This window comes from Bombina bombina, chromosome 6 (genome assembly GCF_027579735.1).
Source record: "Bombina bombina isolate aBomBom1 chromosome 6, aBomBom1.pri, whole genome shotgun sequence".
Classification (NCBI taxonomy): domain Eukaryota; kingdom Metazoa; phylum Chordata; class Amphibia; order Anura; family Bombinatoridae; genus Bombina; species Bombina bombina.
In genome coordinates this window covers 1,072,011,536-1,072,037,842 of record NC_069504.1, presented here as the reverse complement: position 1 = coordinate 1,072,037,842, position 26,307 = coordinate 1,072,011,536, and the positions used below count along the sequence as shown (strand labels likewise).

Sequence of the window (26,307 nt, the reverse complement as noted above, 5' to 3'; positions counted from 1 at the left end):
TCTCCACCCCCCCCCCATTTCTCTATAACTGTTGATAACTCCATCATTACCCCTACCCCGCATGCCCAATGTCTTGGGGTCACACTTGACTCAGACCTTTCATTCACTCCTCACATTCAGTCCTTGGCTAAAGCTTGCCGCTTCCAGCTTAAAAACATCTCGAAAATTAGACATTTCCTTATACAAGAGACAACTAAGATTTTAATCCACTCTCTCATCTTTTCCCGCCTCGACTACTGCAACTTTGCCCTCTCTGGTCTCCCTAGCTGCCGCCTACCTCCTTTACAATCCATAATGAATGCCTTTGCCAGGCTCATCTTCCTTACGCGTCGCTCTTCATCTGCTGCTCCTCTCTGCCAATCCCTTTACTGGCTTCCTCTTGCCTCACAAAAACTCATTCTGACATACAAAGCCCTCAACTGCACTGCTCCCCCCATACATTTCAGACCTTGTCTCCAAATACTCTCCCTCCCATCCCCTTCACTCTGCTCATGATCTTCTACTCTCCTCCTCTCTTGTTACTTCCTCACATTCCTATTTACAGGACTTCTCCAGACTGGCTCCCATCTTGTGGAACTCCCTGCCTCGCTCCACAAGATTCTCCCCTAGTTTTAACAGCTTCAAGTGCTTCATAAAGACTCTACTATTCTGGGATGCATACAACCTACACTAACCTTTCCTAACTCCATTGCTTTCCCATTGAACCCCTTAGAATGTAAGCCTATGAGCCCAGCTGTTTGTAGATCGCCTTTAGAAGAGCCGACTACAACAGTGCAACTCTCGGCAGGGCCCTCTACCCATTTGATCCCTATAAATCTTATCTTGTATACCGCCTATGTTTACAGCGCTGCGGAATCTGTTGGCGCTCTATAAATAACTAATAATAAAAAATAAAAATAATAATTTAATGAACACATTAAACAACACAGGTAGTAGAAATGTGTATAGCCCAATTGGTAAATTATGGCCTCTAGATTACAAGTGAGCGGTATTTTGCAAGATTTCTAGTATAAATTGCACTTGAGTGAAACTGTTATCACAAGTATATCGCAAGCATCTCTGTGCTCGTATCACAAATTGAAAGTAACATTTTCCTTGTCCAGCATTAGTGTTACTGGATCACAGGTTACCAGAGCTGAATGTAAACTGTGATTCCCACAGTGAAGATACAAGAATCCTACCAGTTACAAATTATACAAATGCAAATCACTAATACAATGACATTCAGCATAAATAGATCTCTTACTACAATACAAGTGTTTACATCAACTATGTCGTACAGTGTGAAAGACATTAGCAAATTAAATGTGTGAAATTAACCTTTCCACTTCCAAAGGAAATTTAGTCATACATGTGAGCTGGGGCATTATGGGTATACATGTGTTATTGGTAAATTATATGCATTATACTGTAAAACTGTTTCTAACTTTGTTTATTGTAAAAAAAAAATCATGTTGTTTTTATTTTGGTGGGGTTTTGGTTAAGAAACAAGATTGACAGTGAGGTATATTAATATCTTACATAAAAAATGCATTTGAAAAATGTAAAAGCATGGTTTTGCAAAAAGGCACGATTTCTGCCATTGAAACAAATGGGTCACAAAGAGTGAATTGAAAAACATTGATAGTTGAACTATGCGCTACATTTTTCAAGCTGCAATAGCGGTCTTAAGACCATTGCTACTTAACCTCTCTACCACTTAAAGTGTGACAGGTTGTAATTATACCGATCCGATCGCATTGGGATGATTGAAAGCCCTCTCTTGTGTGCGATTGGCTGTGCTTGAGTAGGGGGCAGCAGCCTGTGCAATGGCTCACCCGCAGCATGGGCAGAAGAGGTTCAAGACAACGTACCTCATCCGGCCGCCTAATGATAAGCCCTATGAGTTTGTTCCAATACATGCAGCATGCAGTGCAACAAAGTATGTCTTGATGGTTTCTCAAGTTATCTTACAGAGAAATGATGCAGTTGGTCAAAACGGTTGATGGTTCGTAGCTTGAAACGCACCAATATGGTTGATGATGTAAATTGTAGATTAACCAATAAGGATGTTTTTTGGTGGTCATGAGAGAAAGTAACTTGTCCTTATCGGTTAAAGGAACATTTTCATAATTCAGTTATCTGGTACAAAACAAAACTCCAGTTCAATTCAATTATGGAATGTGTCTCTGTCACTAGGTTTCTTTATGACGGTTTGGAACAATGTTAGTAGCTGTGTAGATCATGATTCATGCACACTCCTGAGCTTGTGAACACAGTACACCTAGAGAAGAAGGTTCATTTGATAAATGAATTGAAGTTGAATTTTCATTTTGATTTCCATGTTCCTTTAAGAAGCTAAATATTGTGTTCTGGAAAGGTGCTGACTTTCAACAAAGGATACAAGAAATGTTTTCATCTGATAATAGAAGTAAACTCAAAAGTTTTTTAGTTTTTTTTAAATTGTACTCGATATGAATTACTTAAATTTAATTTTGACTTCCATGTCCTCAAAAAAATTATTTTGTGATTCAGACAGGGCTTACAATTTTGAAAAAGTATACTATTTACTTGTATTATCAAATTTGCTTTGCTCCCATGGTAATTCTTTGTTTAAGTCAAGAGATACCTAGGAAATAGTGCTGCCCTCTAGTGCTCTTCTTGCAGAACAGCTTCCATATAATGCTGCGGATACGTGCACGCTCCCGATCTTACGTTCTTGCTTTGTAACAAAAGATATGAAGAGAAGGAAGAAACTGTGATAATAGAAATTAGAAGGTGGTTAAAAGGGTATGCTCTGCTGTATCTGAACTATGAAAGAAAAATAATTGGTTTTCATGTCCCTTTAACTGGTTTGTATCTACTAATGCTAGAAAGACATATGTCATCAGCAAATATATAAATTGCAGCACAAGATATGTTTTTATGTATTGTGCAGTTTGAGGGTAAAAGATAGGGCAGACATGTATTGACATCTTCGCCCATGTTTGCCCATCATCGCATTTTGCGGGCAGCAATAAGCTGCCCGTATTTATAATTTCACACTCACTGAAGTGTGCAACCCCACCCAGAGCTCTCACGCAGCCAATCGCACGCAAGCAGAGCATTGGATTTTCCCAGTGGCGTAGAAGTTTAAGAAACCTGCAGCCGATGGGGCTCTGAAGCTCATATCAGCCAATGGTGGTAGCTCAGAGTGGTAGGTCTCATCAGCGAACAAGTTAAACGAGAAGGAATTGTGCCACTTTAAGGAATGGGAAGTTTATTATTTCTGTGCTCTGTCATTTAAATTTCTAATGAATATTGTATGCAATGAGTTACAGAGATGTAAGGGGTGTTGGTAGACCATTAGTAGTCTTATGAATCCATGAGCTTTTAATAATTAGACCCACCTGTATTTGGAGATAGGAATACTGGTGAAGGGATATGATTATTATTAGACCATGGTGAAATGCTATAATAACATAAAATGTGTCACCAGTTTTTTTATGTCACCTGTTCATTGTAACGTTGATCAATAAAGTTTTTTTGTTTTTTTTTTGCTGTATTGATTGACCTGTTAAACAGGAAATTTTTGGATAGGCATTTATTTTTAATTTCTTACCAGAAAACTCTCAATCATCACATCATATAATTGCCATCAAAGTTCAATCGCCCATTATGATGGTGAAAATGTATTACACTTACTCTAGTTTATTCTAAGTAATGTGAATCTGTTATGTGATAATGGTTGTTATCTGAACATAACATTGCTTTATTCTTGCTCTCTTACAGTTGACAGCACCAAGTTTCCCTGTGGTTGTGAAAATGGGGCACGCGCATGCAGGGATGGGCAAGGTAAGGAACAAATTAATTCAGTGCACACAAAACTGGTTTAATATATTAAATATATGTTAAGAATTATACATTTTATAGATTTAGTATGAAGTGATGCGCTAAGCTCTCCCAACTAGCCAATCCCTATATACTATCTCCTTCCTAGATAGTTAAAAAATAGTACAAAAACAACAATATGGGTGGATGGCGCTACAAAGCAATTGGGTAACTAGGGTAATAAATTGTGTTAGAGTGTAATGATGAGGGGATATTCTCAAAACTCTCTTCTTGGTTAAAAACTATATCATGAACATCACAATATCTTTTTCAACAAACTGATTTCCACTCTGTGGTTTAGTCAAATCTTCAACAAATTTTATTGTCAATACTTTTGAAAAATATTCGCTCTAATAGACCAACATATATATTCTCAATTTTCATTCATCAAGCATTCATACTACAGATTATTCTAAAATGAAATAAAATAAAATAAGATAACTGACTGTCAGCTTTTCAAATAACTTCTTATAAAATACGTCTGATAGACAAAACAATTCTTCTAAAATTCTTGTCTCAGTGACTGTTATCTTTCTAAACAGTTTGCTAATACAAATCAATAACCTTGAATATTCAAATAGATGGGCTGTGATCTATGACAGCGGTATGGTCTCGTATGTATTCAGCCTGCAGGCTGTTCCGTTATTCAGATACGAACAGTTCTTTCTTTGTTTACTTTTTTCACAGATATAGGTGCAAGTGTTTTTAAAAAGCGTGTTCAAGTCTCTGCTTCTAACAAATAATCGGTGTAGGTGTTTTTTACAATTGAGTAATCTGGAGCGATGTATTATACCAGAGTAAGTTGTGATAGCAGTTCTTGTAAATTACGGAAGGTAGCTCCCTTGTGCTTATTCTACTTCAGCCATTAGTGTTCAGATGATTTCTTACCTCTTTAACTGCCTTCTGCAGGGAACTTCAAATGTATATATACTCGCTCACCTGCTTTTGGCTTCTTTTTCAGCTGCTCTTCTCCTGCTGAGACCCGCTGTGCACTGCGCGTCTCAAGCAGCTAGAAATCTTTGTGTGGTTCTTCACTTGCGCAAGTCTTACTTACCACAGCCGTGCTCCCATCCAAGGGGTAAAGATTATAGTTGTTACTCTGCTCTTAGTTACAAAGTACGCAGAGTTCCTCCTTTCAAGTGTCCTTCTGTTTGTCACCTCTCACAGCAGTTCGCATACAGTCCTTTCTACGCGTTTCACCCTCTCATTCAGAGCTTTTTCAAGATGCTGTATGCCTCTATTTGCTCTCCTTAAATACACCTCAAAACCACCTGTAATTACTAAGTTCACTTCCTCCTCTGACCTGGAAGTCTTTCACCATGGTACAGATAGAAGCGATCCTGGAAACTGTCATTAGGATTTCCATCCGCCCCTATATCTGTGAAAAAAGTAAACAAAGAAAGAACTGTTCGTATCTGAATAACGGAACAGCCTGCAGGCTGAATACATACGAGACCATACCGCTGTCATAGATCACAGCCCATCTATTTGAATATTCAAGGTTATTGATTTGTATTAGCAAACTGTTTAGAAAGATAACAGTCACTGAGACAAGAATTTTAGAAGAATTGTTATTTCTATCAAACACATTTTATAAGAAGTTATTGAATACTCAAGGTTATTGATTTGTATTTGCAAACTGTTTAGAAAGATAACAGTCACTGAGACAAGAATTTTAGAAGAATTGTTTTGTCTATCAGACGTATTTTATAAGAAGTTATTTGAAAAGCTGACAGTCAGTTATCTTATTTTATTTTATTTCATTTTAGAATAATCTGTAGTATGAATGCTTGATGAATTAAAATTGAGAATATATATGTTGGTCTATTAGAGCAAATATTTTTCAAAAGTATTGACAATAAAATTTGTTGAAGATTTGACTAAACCACAGAGTGGAAATCAGTTTGTTGAAAAAGATATTGTGATGTTCATGATATAGTTTTTAACCAAGAAGAGAGTTTTGAGAATATCCCCTCATCATTACACTCTAACACAATTTATTACCCTAGTTACCCAATTGCTTTGTAGCGCCATCCACCCATATTGTTGTTTTTGTAAGAATTATAAATTAAAATTTCCTTATTTTATATTCAGTTTTGAATTGACTCGATTTGCTAAATCCAGTAGACACTTGCAAACTGAAGATGATAATAATCCGATCCATAAAAAGTCACTGAGACAAATTATATCAAGATTATGTTCATATATAAGGGCCGATTTACTATGCAGCATATGCTGCAGTTTCCGCGCCAGCCTTCAGGCTCGCCGGAAAAAAGAGTGAAGAAGCATCCGAAGACCACTGCTCCTTAACTCGTCCGCCACCTCTGAGGCCGCGGACAGCAATCATCCCAATTGGATACGATTGGAATAATTAACACCTCCTGCTAGCGCCGGTTGGCTGCGAATCTGCAGGGGGCGGCATTGCACAAGCAGTTCACTAGAAAAGAAAAACAGTTAGAGACCAGCGCAAAATGACCTGAATACAAACACTTATAACAAGGAGGATTCCCAATAAAACCTCCAAACAAAGAGCAAAAGTAGAAAAAAGGAGAAATAAGTGCGCAAAAATGCTAAAGTAAACAAGAAAAAAGGGGGAGAAGTGTCAACAATAAAATTATCTCACTTGGAATATAATATAGAATATCTCTGATTGAATGGCTACTATGTTTTCACACTTGGGAGACAGTGTTTTGCCTCCAAAAATTATGTGACTATAACCATGGAAATGAAACACACATAAATAAAAAGATATTTTAAACACAATTTATAATTTTCACAAAATAAAAGAACAAGTATTTCTAATTAAAAAATTCATATATACCTCTCACTTCATATTTATTTCGAATTAAAAAGCAAATAAAAATGTGTATAAATCTATAATATAAATTGTAGATTAAATCTACTAAGGACCGGTCCTAATTCATAAACCTATTGCACCTAATTCATAAAACTATTACACAAATACTTCAACAAATAAAATACAAAGATAATTTAAAAGTTGATACAAGCGATCAAAGTTAATACAAGCGATCAAACCAAATTTAAAATAAAATGTTGCTATTGGAAACTCTGTGGAACAGGCTCCCAAATTGATATCCAGAAATGATTATCCTTCGCAGGCTGTCCGTAGAGCAAATAAGCAAGATAGGCAATGGCGGTCTTCTGATTTCTTCCAAACTATTAGGAGTGTCGTCTAGATGGAAGACAGAAAAGTCCGCTTGAAATGGGCGTTTAGAGTAATTCAACAAACATTTGTAGGTACTTACACATTAGTACCAGAATATCAGCGCCGCGCCCAACTCTCCTCTGCAAAGGGGTCCCGATGTAGACTGTTTCTTACTCAGGCTCCTCTCACAGCCTCGATCGATAGCCAGCTAGCCGGAATTGCCCAGGGGAGTGATCGGAAAGGCGCCAAAAGGAAAACACCTATAAAGGTGAAGCAAATACCTTTATCTTACTTTGCTGAGGCCAGATTTAAATGTAGGCTGATCCAAGCAATCACTGTATAACATGTGTAAGGTCAGGCAAACTGCAGTATACTTCAGTATGAAGAATGCACTATATGAGATTTTTTATCAGCTTTACTCAGTTCAGCTGCAATGTGTGTCTCTCTCCTAGTCAGAAACACTCTGGCTAGGAGAGAGACACACATTGCAGCTGAACTGAGTAAAGCTGATAAAAAATCTCATATAGTGCATTCTTCATACTGAAGTATACTGCAGTTTGCCTGACCTTACACATGTTATACAGTGATTGCTTGGATCAGCCTACATTTAAATCTGGCCTCAGCAAAGTAAGATAAAGGTATTTGCTTCACCTTTATAGGTGTTTTCCTTTTGGCGCCTTTCCGATCAGTCCCCTGGGCAATTCCGGTTAGCTGGCTATCGATCGAGGCTGTGAGAGGAGCCTGAGTAAGAAACAGTCTACATCGGGACCCCTTTGCAGAGGAGAGTTGGGCGCGGCGCTGATCTTCTGGTACTAATGTGTAAGTACCTACAAATGTTTGTTGAATTACTCTAAACGCCCATTTCAAGCGGACTTTTCTGTCTTCCATCTAGACGACACTCCTAATAGTTTGGAAGAAATCAGAAGACCGCCATTGCCTATCTTGCTTATTTGCTCTACGGACAGCCTGCGAAGGATAATCATTTCTGGATATCAATTTGGGAGCCTGTTCCACGGAGTTTCCAATAGCAACATTTTATTTTAAATTTGGTTTGATCGCTTGTATCAACTTTGATCGCTTGTATCAACTTTTAAATTATCTTTGTATTTTATTTGTTGAAGTATTTGTGTAATAGTTTTATGAATTAGGTGCAATAGGTTTATGAATTAGGACCGGTCCTTAGTAGATTTAATCTACAATTTATATTATAGATTTATACACATTTTTATTTGCTTTTTAATTTGAAATAAATATGAAGTGAGAGGTATATATGAATTTTTTAATTAGAAATACTTGTTCTTTTATTTTGTGAAAATTATAAATTGTGTTTAAAATATCTTTTTATTTATGTGTGTTTCATTTCCATGGTTATAGTCACATAATTTTTGGAGGCAAAACACTGTCTCCCAAGTGTGAAAACATAGTAGCCATTCAATCAGAGATATTCTATATTATATTCCAAGTGAGATAATTTTATTGTTGACACTTCTCCCCCTTTTTTCTTGTTTACTTTAGCATTTTTGCGCACTTATTTCTCCTTTTTTCTACTTTTACAAGCAGTTCACTAGAAATGCTTGTGCAATGATAAATGCCACCCGCACATTTATAAATCGCCCAATAGTATGTGGGGGTCAGATATTATACTTCTGAAATATGTTTCTGTACCTGATGAATTGTCAACATTTGTTTAATACAGTACATTGAAAAGGGAGATGATGTTACATTCAGTAATGGGACTTAATTTTTTAAACACAGAAATAAAACAATTAAAATAATAAATGTTTATATATTTAAAATCATTTTTATTTACACTTAGTCTATCAATGGCATGTTATACTGTCCCTTTAAATGATCATTTATCCCCATGGGTTTAAGCTTTTTACATTCCCTGTCTGCAAAAGTGGAAGTCAAAGAAGTTTTACTTAATTAACCCTTAAATTGTTCATATTTATTTATGTTCCCGACCCTTAACATTAGCTTATCAGTCTTTTCCAGCTTCAGCATACATTAAAGAGATATGTTGTGATGCATCATTTCCAGTTGAGAGCATAATTAAAATTTGCCCTTATTTTTAAATAAATGCATGTTAAATTTTTAGAATTTTTAATATAGGTTTACCCTATCTACTTCCCTCTTTTAAGCACATTCTTTTGCATGCTTTAAAGGGATATGAAACAGTGCTCTTAAATAAATTTAAAAAAAAATATATATATATATATATATATATATATATTATCCGCTGTCCATGGGTACAAAGATAAAAGTACAGCACAAAACAATATAAAATCTCTATAATCCTGACCTATAATCCTTTCTTTAAGATAAAGAAAGAAATTCTGTGTTGTGTGCAGACAGCAGCTAAATATGGCATTATTGATAATGATACTACACATTTTTTGCTGAATGCAGAAGACATTACACCTGTCCTTTACACCCACCCCAAGGTCCATTAAATTGTCACAGCCCCTCCTGGACGCCCTATTGTGGCAGAGATGGGGTCTTTGTTATCCAAGATATCTATATATTTGGACAGGGCCTTGAGACCCTATATAAAATCAAGTTCTTATATTAAAGACACTAGAGACTTTTTGTTGAAATTACAAAATCTACCATTTAAAAGTACTAAGGGGTCATTTTTAGCCTTGATGTGGCTTCACTGTACACATTGATAACCCATGAGGCTGGTATTGGTGCTGTGAGTAAGATAATGAGCCAGAATGATAGATACAATGCCCTCCAGAGGGAATTTATTTTACAATTATTGAATATTGTCCTGAGTTGTAATTACTTTTTATTTTAGGATCATTATTACCTACAGTTACAAGGTACAGCCATGGGTTCCAATGTTGCCCCTACATACTCCAATATATATGAATATATATGAGGAACATTTTGTTTATAGTCATCCTTTATTTCTTCAGTATGGCGCCACCTGGTGGTGATACATTGATGACATCTTTGGCGTGTGGCTGGGCGACATTGGGACCCTGGAAAAATTTGTGAATGATTTAAATTCTGCAACTTGTCACATTAAGTTTAAATTGGTTTGTAGTGAGGAGAGTGTTGTTTTCCTTGACACTAGAGTATTTAAAGATACCCATGGACTTGTAGTGGATCTACATAAGTAGGAAACAGATTGCAACACTCTCACACTATAACAGTATGCATCCTCCATCTTTGATAAGGTCTCTCCCTAGGAGCCAACTCTTAAGGGTGAAAAGGATTGTCTCTGAGACAGGCCCTATAGAGCAAAGATTGGCAGAAATGGGTGACCGGTTTAAAGTTAGGGGTTATCCATCAACCTTAATACAAAAGGGAATTAAAAGTGTGAGACAAATTCCCAGACAAAGATTATTGGTACAAAAAGAGGTGAGGGGAAAAAAAGAAAAAAAGAAATCAGATAGATCTTTGTCAGCCAATACTCAAAATTAAGTAATAGGATACGCAAGATAATTTTCAATCATTGGCATATATTACAGACCTGTAACCCTGAGGTAATTGAGTTTAGAGAACCCCCAATGCCTGCCTTTAAGAGGGGTAGAAATTTGAAAGAGTCACTGGTACATGCTGACATTGGCCCTTCGAAAAGCCCTTGTCCAAGGCTATATAGTCATCTGAGTACGGGTAAAAAATTTGTCATCAGGGGACATTACACTTGTCACACAGATTTTGCGGTGTACTATATTAAGTCCCTGTGTGGGATGGGTTATGTTGGCGAGACCTCCCCCTCTGTCCGTGAACGCATAAATCAGCACAAAAGTAGTATAATAACCAAAAAAATAGATGCCCCTGTGGCTAATCATTTTTTGTCTGTTGGGCACAATTTAACACAACTTAGGTTTCAGATCTTGGAACAAGTGGGGAATCTTAGACGAGGTGGTGATAGAACTAAAACGTTAAAAATAAGAGAGGCCTTTTGGATCAGCAAATTAGATACCATGCACCCTATGGGGATGAATAGGGAGCTAGACTGGGCTCTATGCCTCTAAGGTGCTTGTTATATTGATTATTGTGATATTATCATGTATAATTGTTATGTGCCTTAGAAAATTGACATCTTTCATATATATGATTCTAATGTGTTTCATGTTGATATGTACTAACCTTGATTTATTTTAAATCCTGTATTGCTTGATGTAGAAGGATATTCTGTGTGTGTAATATTTTTTGTAACCACTAGATGGCATTTCTCAGGTGCATTACAGGTAATAGGTATATTGGGGTGTGTGGTTTGCAAGGGTATATAAGGTATATTCACTCCAGGCGTAACCATGAATGATTATGCTCTGAGTCCGAAACGTTGCTATTTTGTGGTCTGGCTGTTACATTGTGCAGATTGCACTAATAAATCTGTTGTAAGGTTCTGGTGGTGCTGCTTTTTTTGGGACATACAATATAAAAGACACCAGACAAAATTTAACAAACAAATAAAGGGGAAATTGGGAGCCCTGTTCCCGTGGGAACTTACAATCTAGATGAGTAGGAGGGTGAGAAACAGGAGGAAGGGACTTCAAAGGTGGGAATGATGTTAGTGAGGAGTTAGATGAGGGCAACTATTAGGCAAGTTAAATTCATTAGTTACTGGCATGCTAAACCTATTTCTCTCCCTTGCCCCCGCACACTGTGGATCCTCTCCAACTTTTCTTTTTTTTTTTTTTTTATTCTTTTTATTAATTTTTAAACAAAATACAGTTTATAAAGATTCCAATATCATAAATACAGTCAATACATCAATATTTCGAATATACAGATGAACATCAGTATAACAAGAAAGTAAGAAACACAAAAATGATAATATCATCTTATTATTCTATCTTCTCATATCAACTTGCATCGACCACACTCAAAAAGGAAAAGGAAAAAAGGAAACCTTATATTAATAATTCCAATTAGAAAGGAGCTAATTATATTATAGCTTATTGAGATAGATTTTTTACCTGCTATATAGAGATTTAATATATTATTAAGCGCTCCTAAAGACCAGTCAGCATTATACTTCATTTGTAAATTATTAACATAATGTCTAACCTGAAAAAAAGATCGTTTTTGGGAAGATCATATTTTTTAGCGATATTTGTAAATGAATCTAATATAAGATCTATTGTCATTAAAGGATTACTTTCTGTTATAATTTTTAAGCTAAACAACTAACATATTAAAGTTAATAAACATTAATTAAAACCTACTGACCTATATTTTCTCCAAAACGAAGTTTCATAACGTTCTAAAAGTTATATATTTTATTCGCCGATGATGTCACGTTATCCTGCCCACTATTTTCAGCACTGAGTGTTCAAAATACTTAAACCAATAACTTTGTGTTTAAAGCTCCATTTTGAAACCTAGGTATTGTAAACGAATTGGTACAGAGCAAAGGATAGCCACGGAGTGGGTTTGGAAAACAAGTAAATTTGCAGACAAGATTTCTGATATATGGTAGAGATATGTTAATGAAATGCTATTGATAAAAAGCGTATTTGGGGTAGTTAGTTAGTAACAGGCATAGAAAATATTTACTTACAGTGGCCCTTTAATTATTTAATATATATTAAGCCTTTACTTTTCCAACGATGGAAAACTGTTTGAGTATAGCCTGGTTTAAATTCAGGATTGACGGTAATACAAAGCAATTCTGTACAGTATGGATTGACATTAATTCTGGGACACATTAGCTGCCACGCTTTGATTATATCCTTAAACGTCATCATATTAATAATTTTTTTGGGGAGATCTTTTAACTGTATATGAAGTAGAGTTTCCAAATTGAATGGAGCAATGAGTTTCGTTTCTATTTGCTTATATGTAACATATTCTTGTGTTGTTATCCAGTCTAATGCATATTTAACTAAGGTTACAATATTATATATTGCGATATCTGGGAAAGCCAGACCAGCGGCCACCGCGTTTCTTTGTAGTTTATCTAACGCAATTCTGGGTTGTCTCTTATTCCAAATAAATCTGGTACATATTTTCTTAAAAAACAATATATCTGTTTTAGTAAGTAATATGGGGATATTTTGAAGTAAATACAAGATCTTTGGGAATAGAATTGTTTTGATAAGCATTATACGGGAGGTCAAGGAGATAGGTAAATTGGCCCACTCTGAAATTTTCTTTTCACATTCTGTGAATATTTTAGGATAATTTAACTTGTAACAATCGTGTGGATCCTTAGATATAATACTACCCAGATATTTAATCTGGTGTGTTTCTTTAAATGGATGATGTAACTTACAACCTACAGGTTTATTTAACCACAATAATTCTGATTTACCAAAATTTATAGAGTATCCCGATATATCCCCAAATTGCCGTATTTCTTTTAATAATAATGGCAAAGTTCTATCAATGTCACTTAAATAAATCAGCAAATCATCCGCATATAATGAAAGTACCATCTTTTGTCCTGCTATTTGAATACCAGGTAAAAAATTCCTCAATAAAATTGCAAAGGGCTCTATCGCTAAATTAAAGAGCATTGGTGATAGCGGACATCCCTGACGAGTACCCCGTTGTAAATTGAAGCTTTCTGATATTAAACCATTAACATTGACCACAGAGCTTGGATTTTTATTCAAAATTCTTATTATATTCACAATGTTATCTTTTAAACCAAACCTATGCAGTACAGTGAATAGATGATCCCAACTAATGAGATCGAAAGCTTTCTCAGCATCTACGGCCAATATTGCTGTGCCCAACATCTCTCCCTGTTTCTTATTTTTTAACTGATCTCGAATATATTCCATTATCAACAGTGTTTTTCTTATGTTTTTAACTGGATTTCTACTAGGCATAAACCCCGTTTGATTCTCATGTATAATATCCGATATATAGGGTTTTAATCAATTGGCAACAATAGTAGATAAAATTTTATAATTGGTGTTGAGCAAAGATATAGGACGATATGATGTCGGATTTTCTCGGTCTTTGCCCTTTTTAAGAATAAGAGAGATATTGGACGCAGCGAATCCCAATGAACAATTCTTAGATTGTAAAAAGTATCCATTGTATAGATCATGTAGAATCGGGGTGATTTCTTCTATCAGAATTTTGTAGAATTCAGAGGGCAATCTATAGGGGCCAGGGGCTTTATTGGATTTGAGGCCTTTAATCACATCTTCTATTTCTTTTGTTGTAATTGGCCTATTGATACTCTCCACTGCCTCCTGGGACAATATAGGTAAAGTTATTTTATCCCAAAATTTATTTTTTACTTCCAAATCAATTGGACTTGCTGTATACAATTTTTCATAAAATTCTAAAAATATTTTTTGACTCTCCTTATTAGTGGTATATCTGTTTTCCCCTTGCTTAACCCCTTAAGGACCAGCGACGTACCCTGTATGTCGCTGGCCTTTTTTTGGCACGTGATTGTTTTATAGCGTGGTCTTGCCACCAGTGTTGAGACTGCTCTATTCCACAAAGCCTGCTGGAGGGAGGGCATTAATAGCGTGTTCTTGCTAGACTTGTGCTATTATGTCCTGAAAAAACCCTTAACGACCAGTGACATACAGGGTACATTGTGGTCATTAAGGGGTTAATCGCAGCAATATTATTGTTGCTTTTAATTTTAGTTATATGGGCAAGGAGTTTGGCAGACCTTCCTTTGAACCCCCATATAGCGCTTTGAGACGGGCTTCCTCTTTTACCATATTTTGTTTCAAAAATAAATCTCTCTGTGATTTTAATTTTACATATTTATCCCAGTGATTTTTGTTAGGATGTGTCATATATACATTAAAACTATTCTTAACTGCGTTAGAGAGTTGTTCATTCTGCTGTTTGATTATTTTTTTGGCCTTACAGAGATAGGCCTTAATTTCCCCCCCGGAGTACTGCTTTGGCGCAGTCCCAGAATATATCATGTTTACTCTGATAGGAGGAGTTAAAATTGGCATATTCTCTCCAACTATTCTTAACCCAGTTTTGAAATTGGCAATTTTGTACTAGATGTTTTGGAAAATATAAATCATTAGTTGGTAATTTTTTATATGATTTTAAACCTAATTCCAATGAAATTATGGCGTGATCAGAAAGGATTATATCGTATATGGATGTTTTAACACTTTTTCCTGTCATCCTATCTGCCATTAAAAACATGTCTATGCGGAAACATGTTTGGTGGGTTTTGGAAAGACATGTAAACATTTTACTGTCTGGATTTTGTAATATCCATATATCTTTTATCCCTGTCTTGTTACAAAATTTTTGTAAAATACGGACTTTTCTATCTCTTTTAATTCCAGATTTATTCTTCATTCTATCCAAATTCACAGAAAAAACGAGATTAAAATCTCCGGCGACTATCAAGTTATCATCTCTGAAGGGCAGCAATTTGGCAGCCAATGTCAATGTGTCCCAAAACACTATGTCTACCGCATTTGGACCGTATACATTGCATATCGTGAAGATAGTTTTATCTATTTCAATATGTAAAATTATAAATCTACCTAAGGGGTCAATAGTTTTCTTTTTAATATGGTAAGTTAGCTGTTTGATAAATAATATAGCTACACCATTCCTCCTATTATCAAAGTCTGTGGAAATTATCTCACCAACCCACTTTATTTTTAATTTAAGAGCTTCTTTTTCTGTTAGGTGGGTCTCCTGTATTAAGACAATATCTGCTTTATGTTAACCTAATAGCTTGATTTATATTTTTTCGTTTTATTGGTGAAGTAAATCCACCAACATTCCATGACAAAATCTTTACTCTGTCACTGCTCATTTACAAGAAAAAGAGAGGTGGGACAACAACAGCGACACAGAACAACAACAACAACAACAACAAAAAACACAAAACACCCATCTCCCCCTCCCCACCGCCATCCCCTCTCTCCAACAGACATATAACTACATTTACTACCATCAATATAAAGTCTTAGTCCAGACAATTGACCTAATTCAATAGGTCCTGACTGATAAACAGGGAATCTATTTTCTTCAAACCACTTCAATACAAGCACCGTCAAGAAAAAAAAGAAAGTGGAGAAATTTTTATTACCACATCCAAATTTAAAAAAAGAAATAAAAGAACCTCTATTCCTACGCATCCAATCTAGTAGTGTTTTATTATACTTTTATAATTCAGTGTCAATGTCTTTTAATAGAAAAAGAAAAAATGTTCCTTGTAATATACCTGCTTTATTCTCTTCCATTATCACAGAATCAGTTTTAAACCTCCTACAGATATTTAATTTCCTGTGGGATATATGCGTTTACTCAATACCATTGTCTATGTGGGATGTTAAATGTTTTAGATTCTCCCTCTATTGATAGGGTTATTTTGGCTGGATATATTAGACGGGCGTTATAATTTGCATTAATTAATTTGGTACAGAAAGGTGCCATTAAATGTCTTTTGGTTGAGGTTTCATATGAGAAATCTTGAAATATCATTATCTTATTTTGGTCCAGAAATAACAGACTTGCTTTCCTATAATTCCTTAATATATCAGTTTTATCTGTAAATTTAAGAAGTTTAGCTATAATAGGTCTGGGTTGTAATATACCATTAGAATTCCTACGATTTGACCCAGTCCTGTGTATTCTCTCTATTTGAATATTTGATGAGTTTGATTGCATATTTAGTAATTTAGGTAGTGTCATAGTGATAAAGTAAACTAAATCATTAAATTCGTCCGTCTCTGGAAGACCAATAATTCTAATATTGTTTCGATGTGCACAATCCTCAAGATCTTCTAATTTCTTTTGCATATTTACCATCTTACTCTGCTGTATTGTATTAGTGTGTTCTAATGTAATTAATCTGTCTTCAAGATCTGAGGTTCTGGTTTCTATCTCATTTAGTCTGGCTGCGAATTGTCTAACCTCACTTGATAGACAGTTAAAATCTTGTTTAATCTCATGTTTTAATGATTCTAATTGGGTGGAAAACACTTTAGATATTTGTGTGACAATTTCAAAGGAGTCACTCGATATTGTCGGTGTATCAATATGTTCTGGTGTAGAATCTGAAATTGAATCCCTATTCTTAGTAACATTTTTTTTATCTTTGTGTCTTGGAGGCATGGCTGGAGAGTTCCCTTTACCCACAGATATAAATCTTTCCATCGAAGATGGACGTTTTTAACAGGGAACAAAATATGTGATAAGTGTAAGGAAGTGTAAAACTTCTGATAGTTGTGTGTGATTTAAAATGTGAACAAATAAATTAAAATTTATCTAAATTTTATGCTTATAAATATACATGTGAACCATTCAAACCTGATTCCACAAATGTGAAGACTAGTGTATAAGTTACGTGAAGAAAAAAAGAAAAAAAAAAAAAGGTGAAGTGTAATGCCTGACTCCAAGAAGAGTAAAAAGTTAAATAGAGAATTAGCAGCTATAATATTAAACAGCTATCTACCCAGAATCTTATATATCTTACAATAGATATCTGTGTTAACTATTTATCCCTAGTATGAGGGACTAATTCCTCAATTAATCACCGGTATAGCAAATACCTAACCATTTATACCAAACATTAAGACATAACAATGTTTTAGACAGAGGGGCTTTGTTAAACTCCTAATCTGACACTAATATGATAATAGGTGTCAATTAATAGCTGTATATCAAGCAAAGAAATTATTGGGCACCTAGTCTGACGCTGATATAATCTGTGAGATTAATTACAAAACCTCTGATTCCTCTTATATAGTTGACCAATAGGAGAGTGAATATGTCAGTAACACTACTAACCAACTACAAGTCTTAATTAATATATCATGACCATATTAAGCATCATAGATACTCATCTTAATATATATTACCTATTATATACATATACCCAACATTCAAATTTAAGAAAAAAGGTATTAATGATTACTACACCTGTCGGCGCTCAGTTTCCATATTTCCCAAATTATCATATGTTTATAGACAATGTATAATGCAAAGATAGAATACTTCTTCCTAAAACAATAGGCCTTATTATATCAAGAAATATGGTACTACAAACATTCAAATTTAAAGGGAAAGGAATTGACGGTTACTCCACCTGCAGGCGATCAATTTCCACAGTTCCCAAATTATTATGTATTTATATGCAATATAAATACAAAAAATAGAGTGCCTCTTCCTTAAACAATAGGCCTGATTATATCAAAAGATATGGTACTACAAACATTCAATCAAGCTGTATTACATTGATATATTTAAAACATATGTAACAGAACAAAACTACTTCAAACCCTTTAAAACATATAATGTCCTGTATAGAATTCTCAAGAACCGTAAGAGACTTGAAACAGTCTTTTCTTTTTATCTTCCCTTTTCCTTTTTTTCTTTTTTTTTTTCCCTTCTTTCTTCTCTTTTCTTTTTTTCTGCCTTCCCTCTCTTTGCTTTTCTTCCTTTCTTAATAGCAAACCTGCTCCTTAGATGAAGATTGTACAACAGTTCAAGCTCCTACCCTTAGGTTATGGGAGCACGATCTTAAGCTTCTACCAATCAGGTTATGGAAGCGGCAGGTATATAGGGAAAGAGGGCATGAAAAAACACTTGCGCTTGTTTCTTTAAGTAAACTTTTATATAATAGGCCAAGCTCCTACCCTTAGGTTATGGGAGCAGTTTGATAAAATTCAGCCCAAGTTCATAAAAGGGAACTTTCGAGATGTTAGTGATGTATCCAGGATAGTGTACTTAGAATTTTTATGTAGCACTCCTACCAACGAGGTTATGGGAGTATTTCAATATTTCCAATGATTGTAAGCAAATTAAATACTTTAACAAAAACTTTGCGGCAGGTGACAATCTGACCATCTATGCCAGTATGTTAAGATTCATAGTCCCCTGAATTAAATGAATAACATACAAACTCCTGCTATTTGATTTCTTAGATTATGCTTGCAGACAATGACCGGGAGACATGTCGGCCACAACCCTCCACGATAAACAAGACTGTTTTTTATCAGCCATAAGGAAAGAGAAACACAGTACCTGTAGGGAGCCCCTGGGGTTAAGAGCCTCGCTATCAAACCTGCTTTCCTCCTCTTTACACAGTGAAGGGCTTGACTTCGAGCGTGTGTCAATATGGTGTATAGATGTCTTAGCCGACAGCTCTTATCTCCGAAAAACACACCAACAACGCCGACACTCTGTGGTATTCCTCGGCATCCACTGGCTGTTGTCCCGTTGGTTGCGTCCGGTGGATATAATACCTGCGGGACCTTCTGGAGCTGTATTCTTTAAAAGCAAATACTTGGGTGCGTAGTTACTCCAGCCATAGGAGCTTGCTATTTCTACAGACCTCCGTGGCGCATAAACCCCAAAGTGATCCTGGCCGCCTACGCTTGCGGTCAAGGATCGCTGCGCTGTTGTGAGCCGTGATAGAGGCTCAGTGCAGAGGAGTTCCTCGACAAGCTTCCTGCTTGCTCCTCCTCTTCCGGGAAGTCTCCTCTCCAACTTTTCAACCTTATTCAAAAACGCCTCCCCCACACTTTCACGGTACCCTGCCCTGACCTTGCTACAACCCACTATAACAATACTCTCTCCTCTGCATTCAACACCCTTGCTCCTCCACAAATACGCAAAATCCCATGTCTTCAGCTCCAGCCCTGGCACTCTTAGAAAACATGCTACCTACAAAAATGCTCCCGTGCTGCTAAATGTGCCTGGAGGAAATCTCGCTCTGAAGTCAATTTCCTCCACTATAATTTCATTCTTTATTCTTACTCCTCTGCCCTTCACTTAGCCAAGCAAAATTACTTCTCTTCTCTCATATTTATTCACTCCTCAAACCCTAAATGACTCTTCTCCATTTTCAACACTCTCCTCTATCCACCTGCACCACCCCCTTCATCTGCCTTTAGTGCTCAAGACTTGGCCGACATCATACAGGCATCTATCTCTATATGCCTTCCTGTAGAGACCACAGCCCCCACTGCTTAACATTTTTATTACAACAATGAAACTATTTTATATCCCTTTAAATAACAAATGCAGGGATGATATAGCCTATCAGAAGCTGCAACGTCTGAGACATTAAAGTCAAGGGAAAGCACAGACTCAGGTGTTCACTCCCACTGAAGTTTTAGTGCTCTGCTTCTGATTGACTGCCTTGTGTTAACAACAAAAAATATTCTGCAGGTGATATTATACAGAACACTAGGGGGAAAAACATTCCCTCTCATACAATAACAAAGCAGGAAAAACACCGGACAGTAACATTGCTGAACTGAGAAAACATACAGCAGTTTATTAATGTTTGACCAGGTGATGCTAGGACCCTTGTTTTTATATCTTACAATTACGTTTATTTTAAAAATGCACCATTTTACAAAATATAAGAACATAAACTGTTTCTTTTGGTGTAGCCTCTTTAGTGCATTCAAAAGGCTCGATTACAAGTGCCCACGCTAACTTACGTGCGTATTACAAGGTGAAAGTAAATGCGACTACATGAGCGCAAACTCAATTTAGGAGCGTGCACTTGTCTTTAGCATTCGGTGGAAGCAGTGTTTACAACAATGTATAACATTATTATAAGCTTGGCTGCAAACACTGTGCCAGATGGCTGAAGACACGTGCACGCTCTTGAACTCACCTACGATTACTCTTTAAATAAGGATACTTACGGCTAGATTTAGAGTTTTGTTGGTAACAACCCGCGTAGCTAACGCTGGCTTTTTTCCCCCCGCACCTTTTAAATACTGCTGGTATTTAGAGTTCACAGAAGGGCTGCGTTAGGCTCCAAAAAGGGAGCGTATAGCTTATTTACCGCCACTGCAACTCTCAATACCAGCGGTGCTTACGGACGCGGCCAGCTTCAAAAACATGCTCGTGCACAATTCCCCCATAGAAAACAATGGGGCAGTTTGAGCTTAAAAAAACCTAACACCTGCAAAAAAGCAGCGTTCAGCTCCTAACGCAGCCCCATTGTTTCCTATGGGGAAACAGTTTCTAAGTCTGCATCTAACACTCTAACATGTACCCCGAGTCTAAACACCCCTAACCTTACACTTATTAACCCCTAATCTGCCAACCCCGATATCGCTGACCCCTGCATTATACTATTAACCCCTAATCTGCCGCTCCGTACACCGCCGCAACCTACGTTATCCCTATGTACCCCTAATCTGCTGCCCCTAACACTGCCGACCCCTATATTATAGAAACATAGAAACATAGAAACATAGATATTGACGGCAGATAAGAGCCATAGGCCCAGCAAGTCTGCCCGACCTTACCTAACAGTATAAACTTATCTAGTTCGTAGGATAGCCCTATGCTTGTCCCATGCATTTTTAAAGTGTTTGTTGCTACTACCTCTTGAGGAAGTTTATTCCATAAATCAATCACTCTTTCTGTAAAGAAGTGCTTCCTCAAATTACTTCTGAATCTACTACCCTTTAGCTTGAGCTCATGACCCCTTGTTCTTGAATTTTCCATTTTATGTAAAATACCCACAGCCTCAGTTTTACTAAACCCTTTAATGTACTTGAAAGTTGCTATCATATCACCTCTTTCCCTTCTCTCCTCTAAGCTATACATATTTAGGTCATTGAGCCTATCCTGGTAAGTTTTATTTTTTAGACCATGTACCATTTTGGTAGCCCTCCTTTGCACAGATTCAAGTTTGTTAATATCCTTCTGAAGATATGGTCTCCAGAACTGCACACAATACTCAAGATGAGGCCTAACTAATGATCTATAAAGTGGCATAAGAACCTTACTATTTCTGCTGCAAATACCTCTACCAATACATCCAAGCATTCTGCTAGCCTTACTCGCTGCATTACTACATTGTTTACTAAGTTTTAAATCATCTGAAATAATAATTCCCAAGTCCTGTTCCTCGTCTGTAACAGTCAGTAAAGTGTCATTGAGTCTGTAATTAACATTTGGATTTTTCTTCCCTAAATGCATTATTTTACACTTTGCTGTGTTAAACTTTAGACCCCAGTCATTTGTCCAATCCTCCAATTGTTGTATATCACTTCTCATTTTGTCTACCCCCCCTGGAACATCCACTCTGTTGCAAATTTTTGTATCATCTGCAAAGAGACATACTTTCCCCTGTAGCCCTTTGCTGATATCGCAGATAAATATGTTAAATCTGCCCCTAATCTGCCCCCCACAACGTCGCCGCCAGCTACCTACAATAATTAACCCCTAATCTGCCGACCGGACCTCACCGCTACTATAATAAATGTATTAACCCCTAATCCGCCTCACTAACCCTATAATAAATAGTATTAACCCCTAATCTGCCCTCCCTAACATCGCTGACACCTAACTTCAAGTATTAACCCCTAATCTGCCGACCGGACCTCACCGCTACTCTAATAAATTTATTAACCCCTAAGGTTAATAAGTCTAACCCTAACACTAACACCCCCCTAAATTAAATATAATTTAAATCTAAGAAAATAAATTAACTCTTATTAAATAGATTATTCCTATTTAAAGCTAAATACTTACCTGTAAAATAAAAACTAAGGCCTAGATTTGGAGTTTGGCGTTAGCCGTGAAAACCAGCGTTAGAGGCTCCTAACGCTGGTTTTAGGCTACCGCCGGTATTTGGAGTCAGTGATTAAAGGGTCTAACGCTCACTTTTCAGCCGCGACTTTTCCATACCACAGATACCCTTACGTCAATTGCGTATCCTATCTTTTCAATGGGATCTTTCTAACTCCGGTATTTAGAGTCGTTTCTGAAGTGAGCGTTAGACATCTAACGACAAAACTCCAGCCGCAGGAAAAAAGCAGGAGTTAAGAGCTTTCTGGGCTAACGCCGGTTCATAAAGCTCTTAACTACTGTACCCTAAAGTACACTAACACCTATAAACTACCTATGTACCCCTAAACCGAGGTCCCCCCACATCGCCGCCACTCGATTAAATTTTTTTAACCCCTAATCTGCCGACCGCCACCTACGTTATACTTATGTACCCCTAATCTGCTGCCCCTAACACCGCCGACCCCTGTATTATATTTATTAACCCCTAGCCTGCCCCCCAAAACGCCGCCGCCAGCTACTTACAATAATTAACCCCTAATCTGCCGACCGCAAAGCGCCGCCACCTACGTTATCCTTATGTACCCCTAATCTGCTGCCCCTAACACCGCCGACCCCTGTATTATATTTATTAACCCCTAACCTGCCCCCCACAACGTCGCCGCCAGCTACTTACAATAATTAACCCCTAATCTGCCGACCGCAAAGCGCCGCCACCTACGTTATCCTTATGTACCCCTAATCTGCTGCCCCTAACACCGCCGACCCCTATATTATATTTATTAACCCCTAATCTGCCCCCCTCAACGTCGCTGACACCTGCCTACACTTATTAACCCCTAATCTGCCGAGCGGACCTGAGCGCTACTATAATAAAGTTATTAACCCCTAATCCGCCTCACTAACCCTATCATAAATAGTATTAACCCCTAATCTGCCCTCCCTAACATCGCCGACACCTAACTTAAATTATTAACCCCTAATCTGACGACCGGAGCTCATCGCTACTATAATAAATGGATTAACCCCTAAAGCTAAGTCTAACCCTAACACTAACACCCCCCTAACTTAAATATAATTTAAATCTAACGAAATTAATTAACTCTTATTAAATAAATTATTCCTATTTAAAGCTAAATACTTACCTGTAAAATACATCCTAATATAGCTACAATATAAATTATAATTATATTGTAGCTATTTTAGGATTAATATTTATTTTACAGGCAACTTGGTAATTATTTTAACCAGGTACAATAGCTATTAAATAGTTAAGAACTATTTAATATCTACCTAGTTAAAATAATAACAAAATTACCTGTAAAATAAATCCTAACCTAAGTTATAATTAAACCTAACACTACCCTATCAATAAATTAATTAAATAAAATACCTACAATTACCTACAATTAACCTAACACTACACTATCAATAAATAAATTAAATACAATTGCTACAAATAACTACAATTACATAAACTAACTAAAGTACAAAAAATAAAAAATAACTAAGTTACAAAAAATAAAAAAATATTTACAAACATAAGAAAAATATTACAACAATTTTAAACTAATTACACCTACTCTAAGCCCCCTAATAAAATAACAAAGACCCCCAAAATAAAAAAATGCCCTACCCTATTCTAAATTAATAGAGTTAAAAGCTCTTTTACCTTACCAGCCCTGAACAGGGCCCTTTGCGGGGCATGCCCCTAGAAAATCAGCTCTTTTGCCTGTAAAAAAAAACATACAATACCCCCCCCCAACATTACAACCCACCACCCACATACCCCTAATCTAACCCAAACCCCCCTTAAATAAACCTAACACTAAGCCCCTGAAGATCTTCCTACCTTGTCTTCACCATCCAGGTATCACCGATCCGTCCTGGCATCCGGTGCTGAAGAGGTCCAGAAGAGGCTCCAAAGTCTTCCTCCTATCCGGCAAGAAGAGGACATCCGGACCGGCAAACATCTTCTCCAAGCGGCATCTTCGATCTTCTTCCATCCGGTGCGGAGCGGGTCCATCTTGAATCATCCAACGCGGATCCATCCTCTCCTTCCGGCGTCTCCCGACGAATGGCGGTTCCTTTAAGGGACGTCATCCAAGATGGCGTCCCTCGAATTCCGATTGGCTGATAGGATTCTATCAGCCAATCGGAATTAAGGTAGGAATATTCTGATTGGCTGATGGAATCAGCCAATCAGATTCAAGTTCAATCCGATTGGCTGATCCAATCAGCCAATCAGATTGAGCTCGCATTCTATTGGCTGATCGGAACAGCCAATAGAATGCGAGCTCAATCTGATTGGCTGATTGGATCAGCCAATTGGATTGAACTTGATTCTGATTGGCTGATTCCATCAGCCAATAAGAATATTCCTACCTTAATTCCGATTGGCTGATAGGATTCTATCAGCCAATCGGAATTAAGGTAGGAATATTCTGATTGGCTGATGGAATCATCTTGGATGACGTCCCTTAAAGGAACCGTCATTCGTCGGGAGACGCCGGAAGAAGAGGATGGATCCGCGTCGGATGATTCAAGATGGACCCGCTCCGCACCGGATGGAAGAAGATCGAAGATGCCGCTTGGAGAAGATGTTTGCCGGTCCGGATGTCCTCTTCTTGCCGGATAGGAGGAAGACTTTGGAGCCTCTTCTGGACCTCTTCAGCACCGGATGCCAGGACGGATCGGTGATACCTGGATGGTGAAGACAAGGTAGGAAGATCTTCAGGGGCTTAGTGTTAGGTTTATTTAAGGGGGGTTTGGGTTAGATTAGGGGTATGTGGGTGGTGGGTTGTAATGTTGGGGGGGGGGGTATTGTATGTTTTCTTTTACAGGCAAAAGAGCTGATTTTCTTGGGGCATGCCCCGCAAAGGGCCCTGTTCAGGGCTGGTAAGGTAAAAGAGCTTTTAACTCTATTAATTTAGAATAGGGTAGGGCATTTTTTTATTTTGGGGGTCTTTGTTATTTTATTAGGGGGCTTAGAGTAGGTGTAATTAGTTTAAAATTGTTGTAATATTTTTCTTATGTTTGTAAATATTTTTTAATTTTTTGTAACTTAGTTATTTTTTATTTTTTGTACTTTAGTTAGTTTATGTAATTGTAGTTATTTGTAGCAATTGTATTTAATTTATTTATTGATAGTGTAGTGTTAGGTTAATTGTAGGTAATTGTAGGTATTTTATTTAATTAATTTATTAATAGGGTAGTGTTAGGTTTAATTATAACTTAGGTTAGGATTTATTTTACAGGTAATTTTGTTATTATTTTAACTAGGTAGATATTAAATAGTTCTTAACTATTTAATAGCTATTGTACCTGGTTAAAATAATTACCAAGTTGCCTGTAAAATAAATATTAATCCTAAAATAGCTACAATATAATTATAATTTATATTGTAGCTATATTAGGATGTATTTTACAGGTAAGTATTTAGCTTTAAATAGGAATAATTTATTTAATAAGAGTTAATTAATTTCGTTAGATTTAAATTATATTTAAGTTAGGGGGGTGTTAGTGTTAGGGTTAGACTTAGCTTTAGGGGTTAATCCATTTATTATAGTAGCGATGAGCTCCGGTCGTCAGATTAGGGGTTAATAATTGAAGTTAGGTGTCGGCGATGTTAGGGAGGGCAGATTAGGGGTTAATACTATTTATGATAGGGTTAGTGAGGCGGATTAGGGGTTAATAACTTTATTATAGTAGCGCTCAGGTCCGCTCGGCAGATTAGGGGTAAATTATTGTAAGTAGCTGGCGGCGACGTTGTGGGGGGCAGGTTAGGGGTTAATAAATATAATATAGGGGTCGACGGTGTTAGGGGC

General features: G+C 36.8%; 1 protein-coding gene across 1 annotated transcript in view; it reads left to right on the top strand.

Annotated features, from left to right (window-relative positions):
- Window positions 1-26,307, top strand: part of SYN3 (synapsin III) — a 694,683-nt gene that overhangs the window by 550,337 nt on the left and 118,039 nt on the right. Inside the window, exon 6 of the mRNA XM_053718968.1 lies at window positions 3,751-3,813. Coding sequence (XP_053574943.1) covers window positions 3,751-3,813 — 63 coding nt within the window. The remainder of the gene's footprint in view (window positions 1-3,750; window positions 3,814-26,307) is intronic.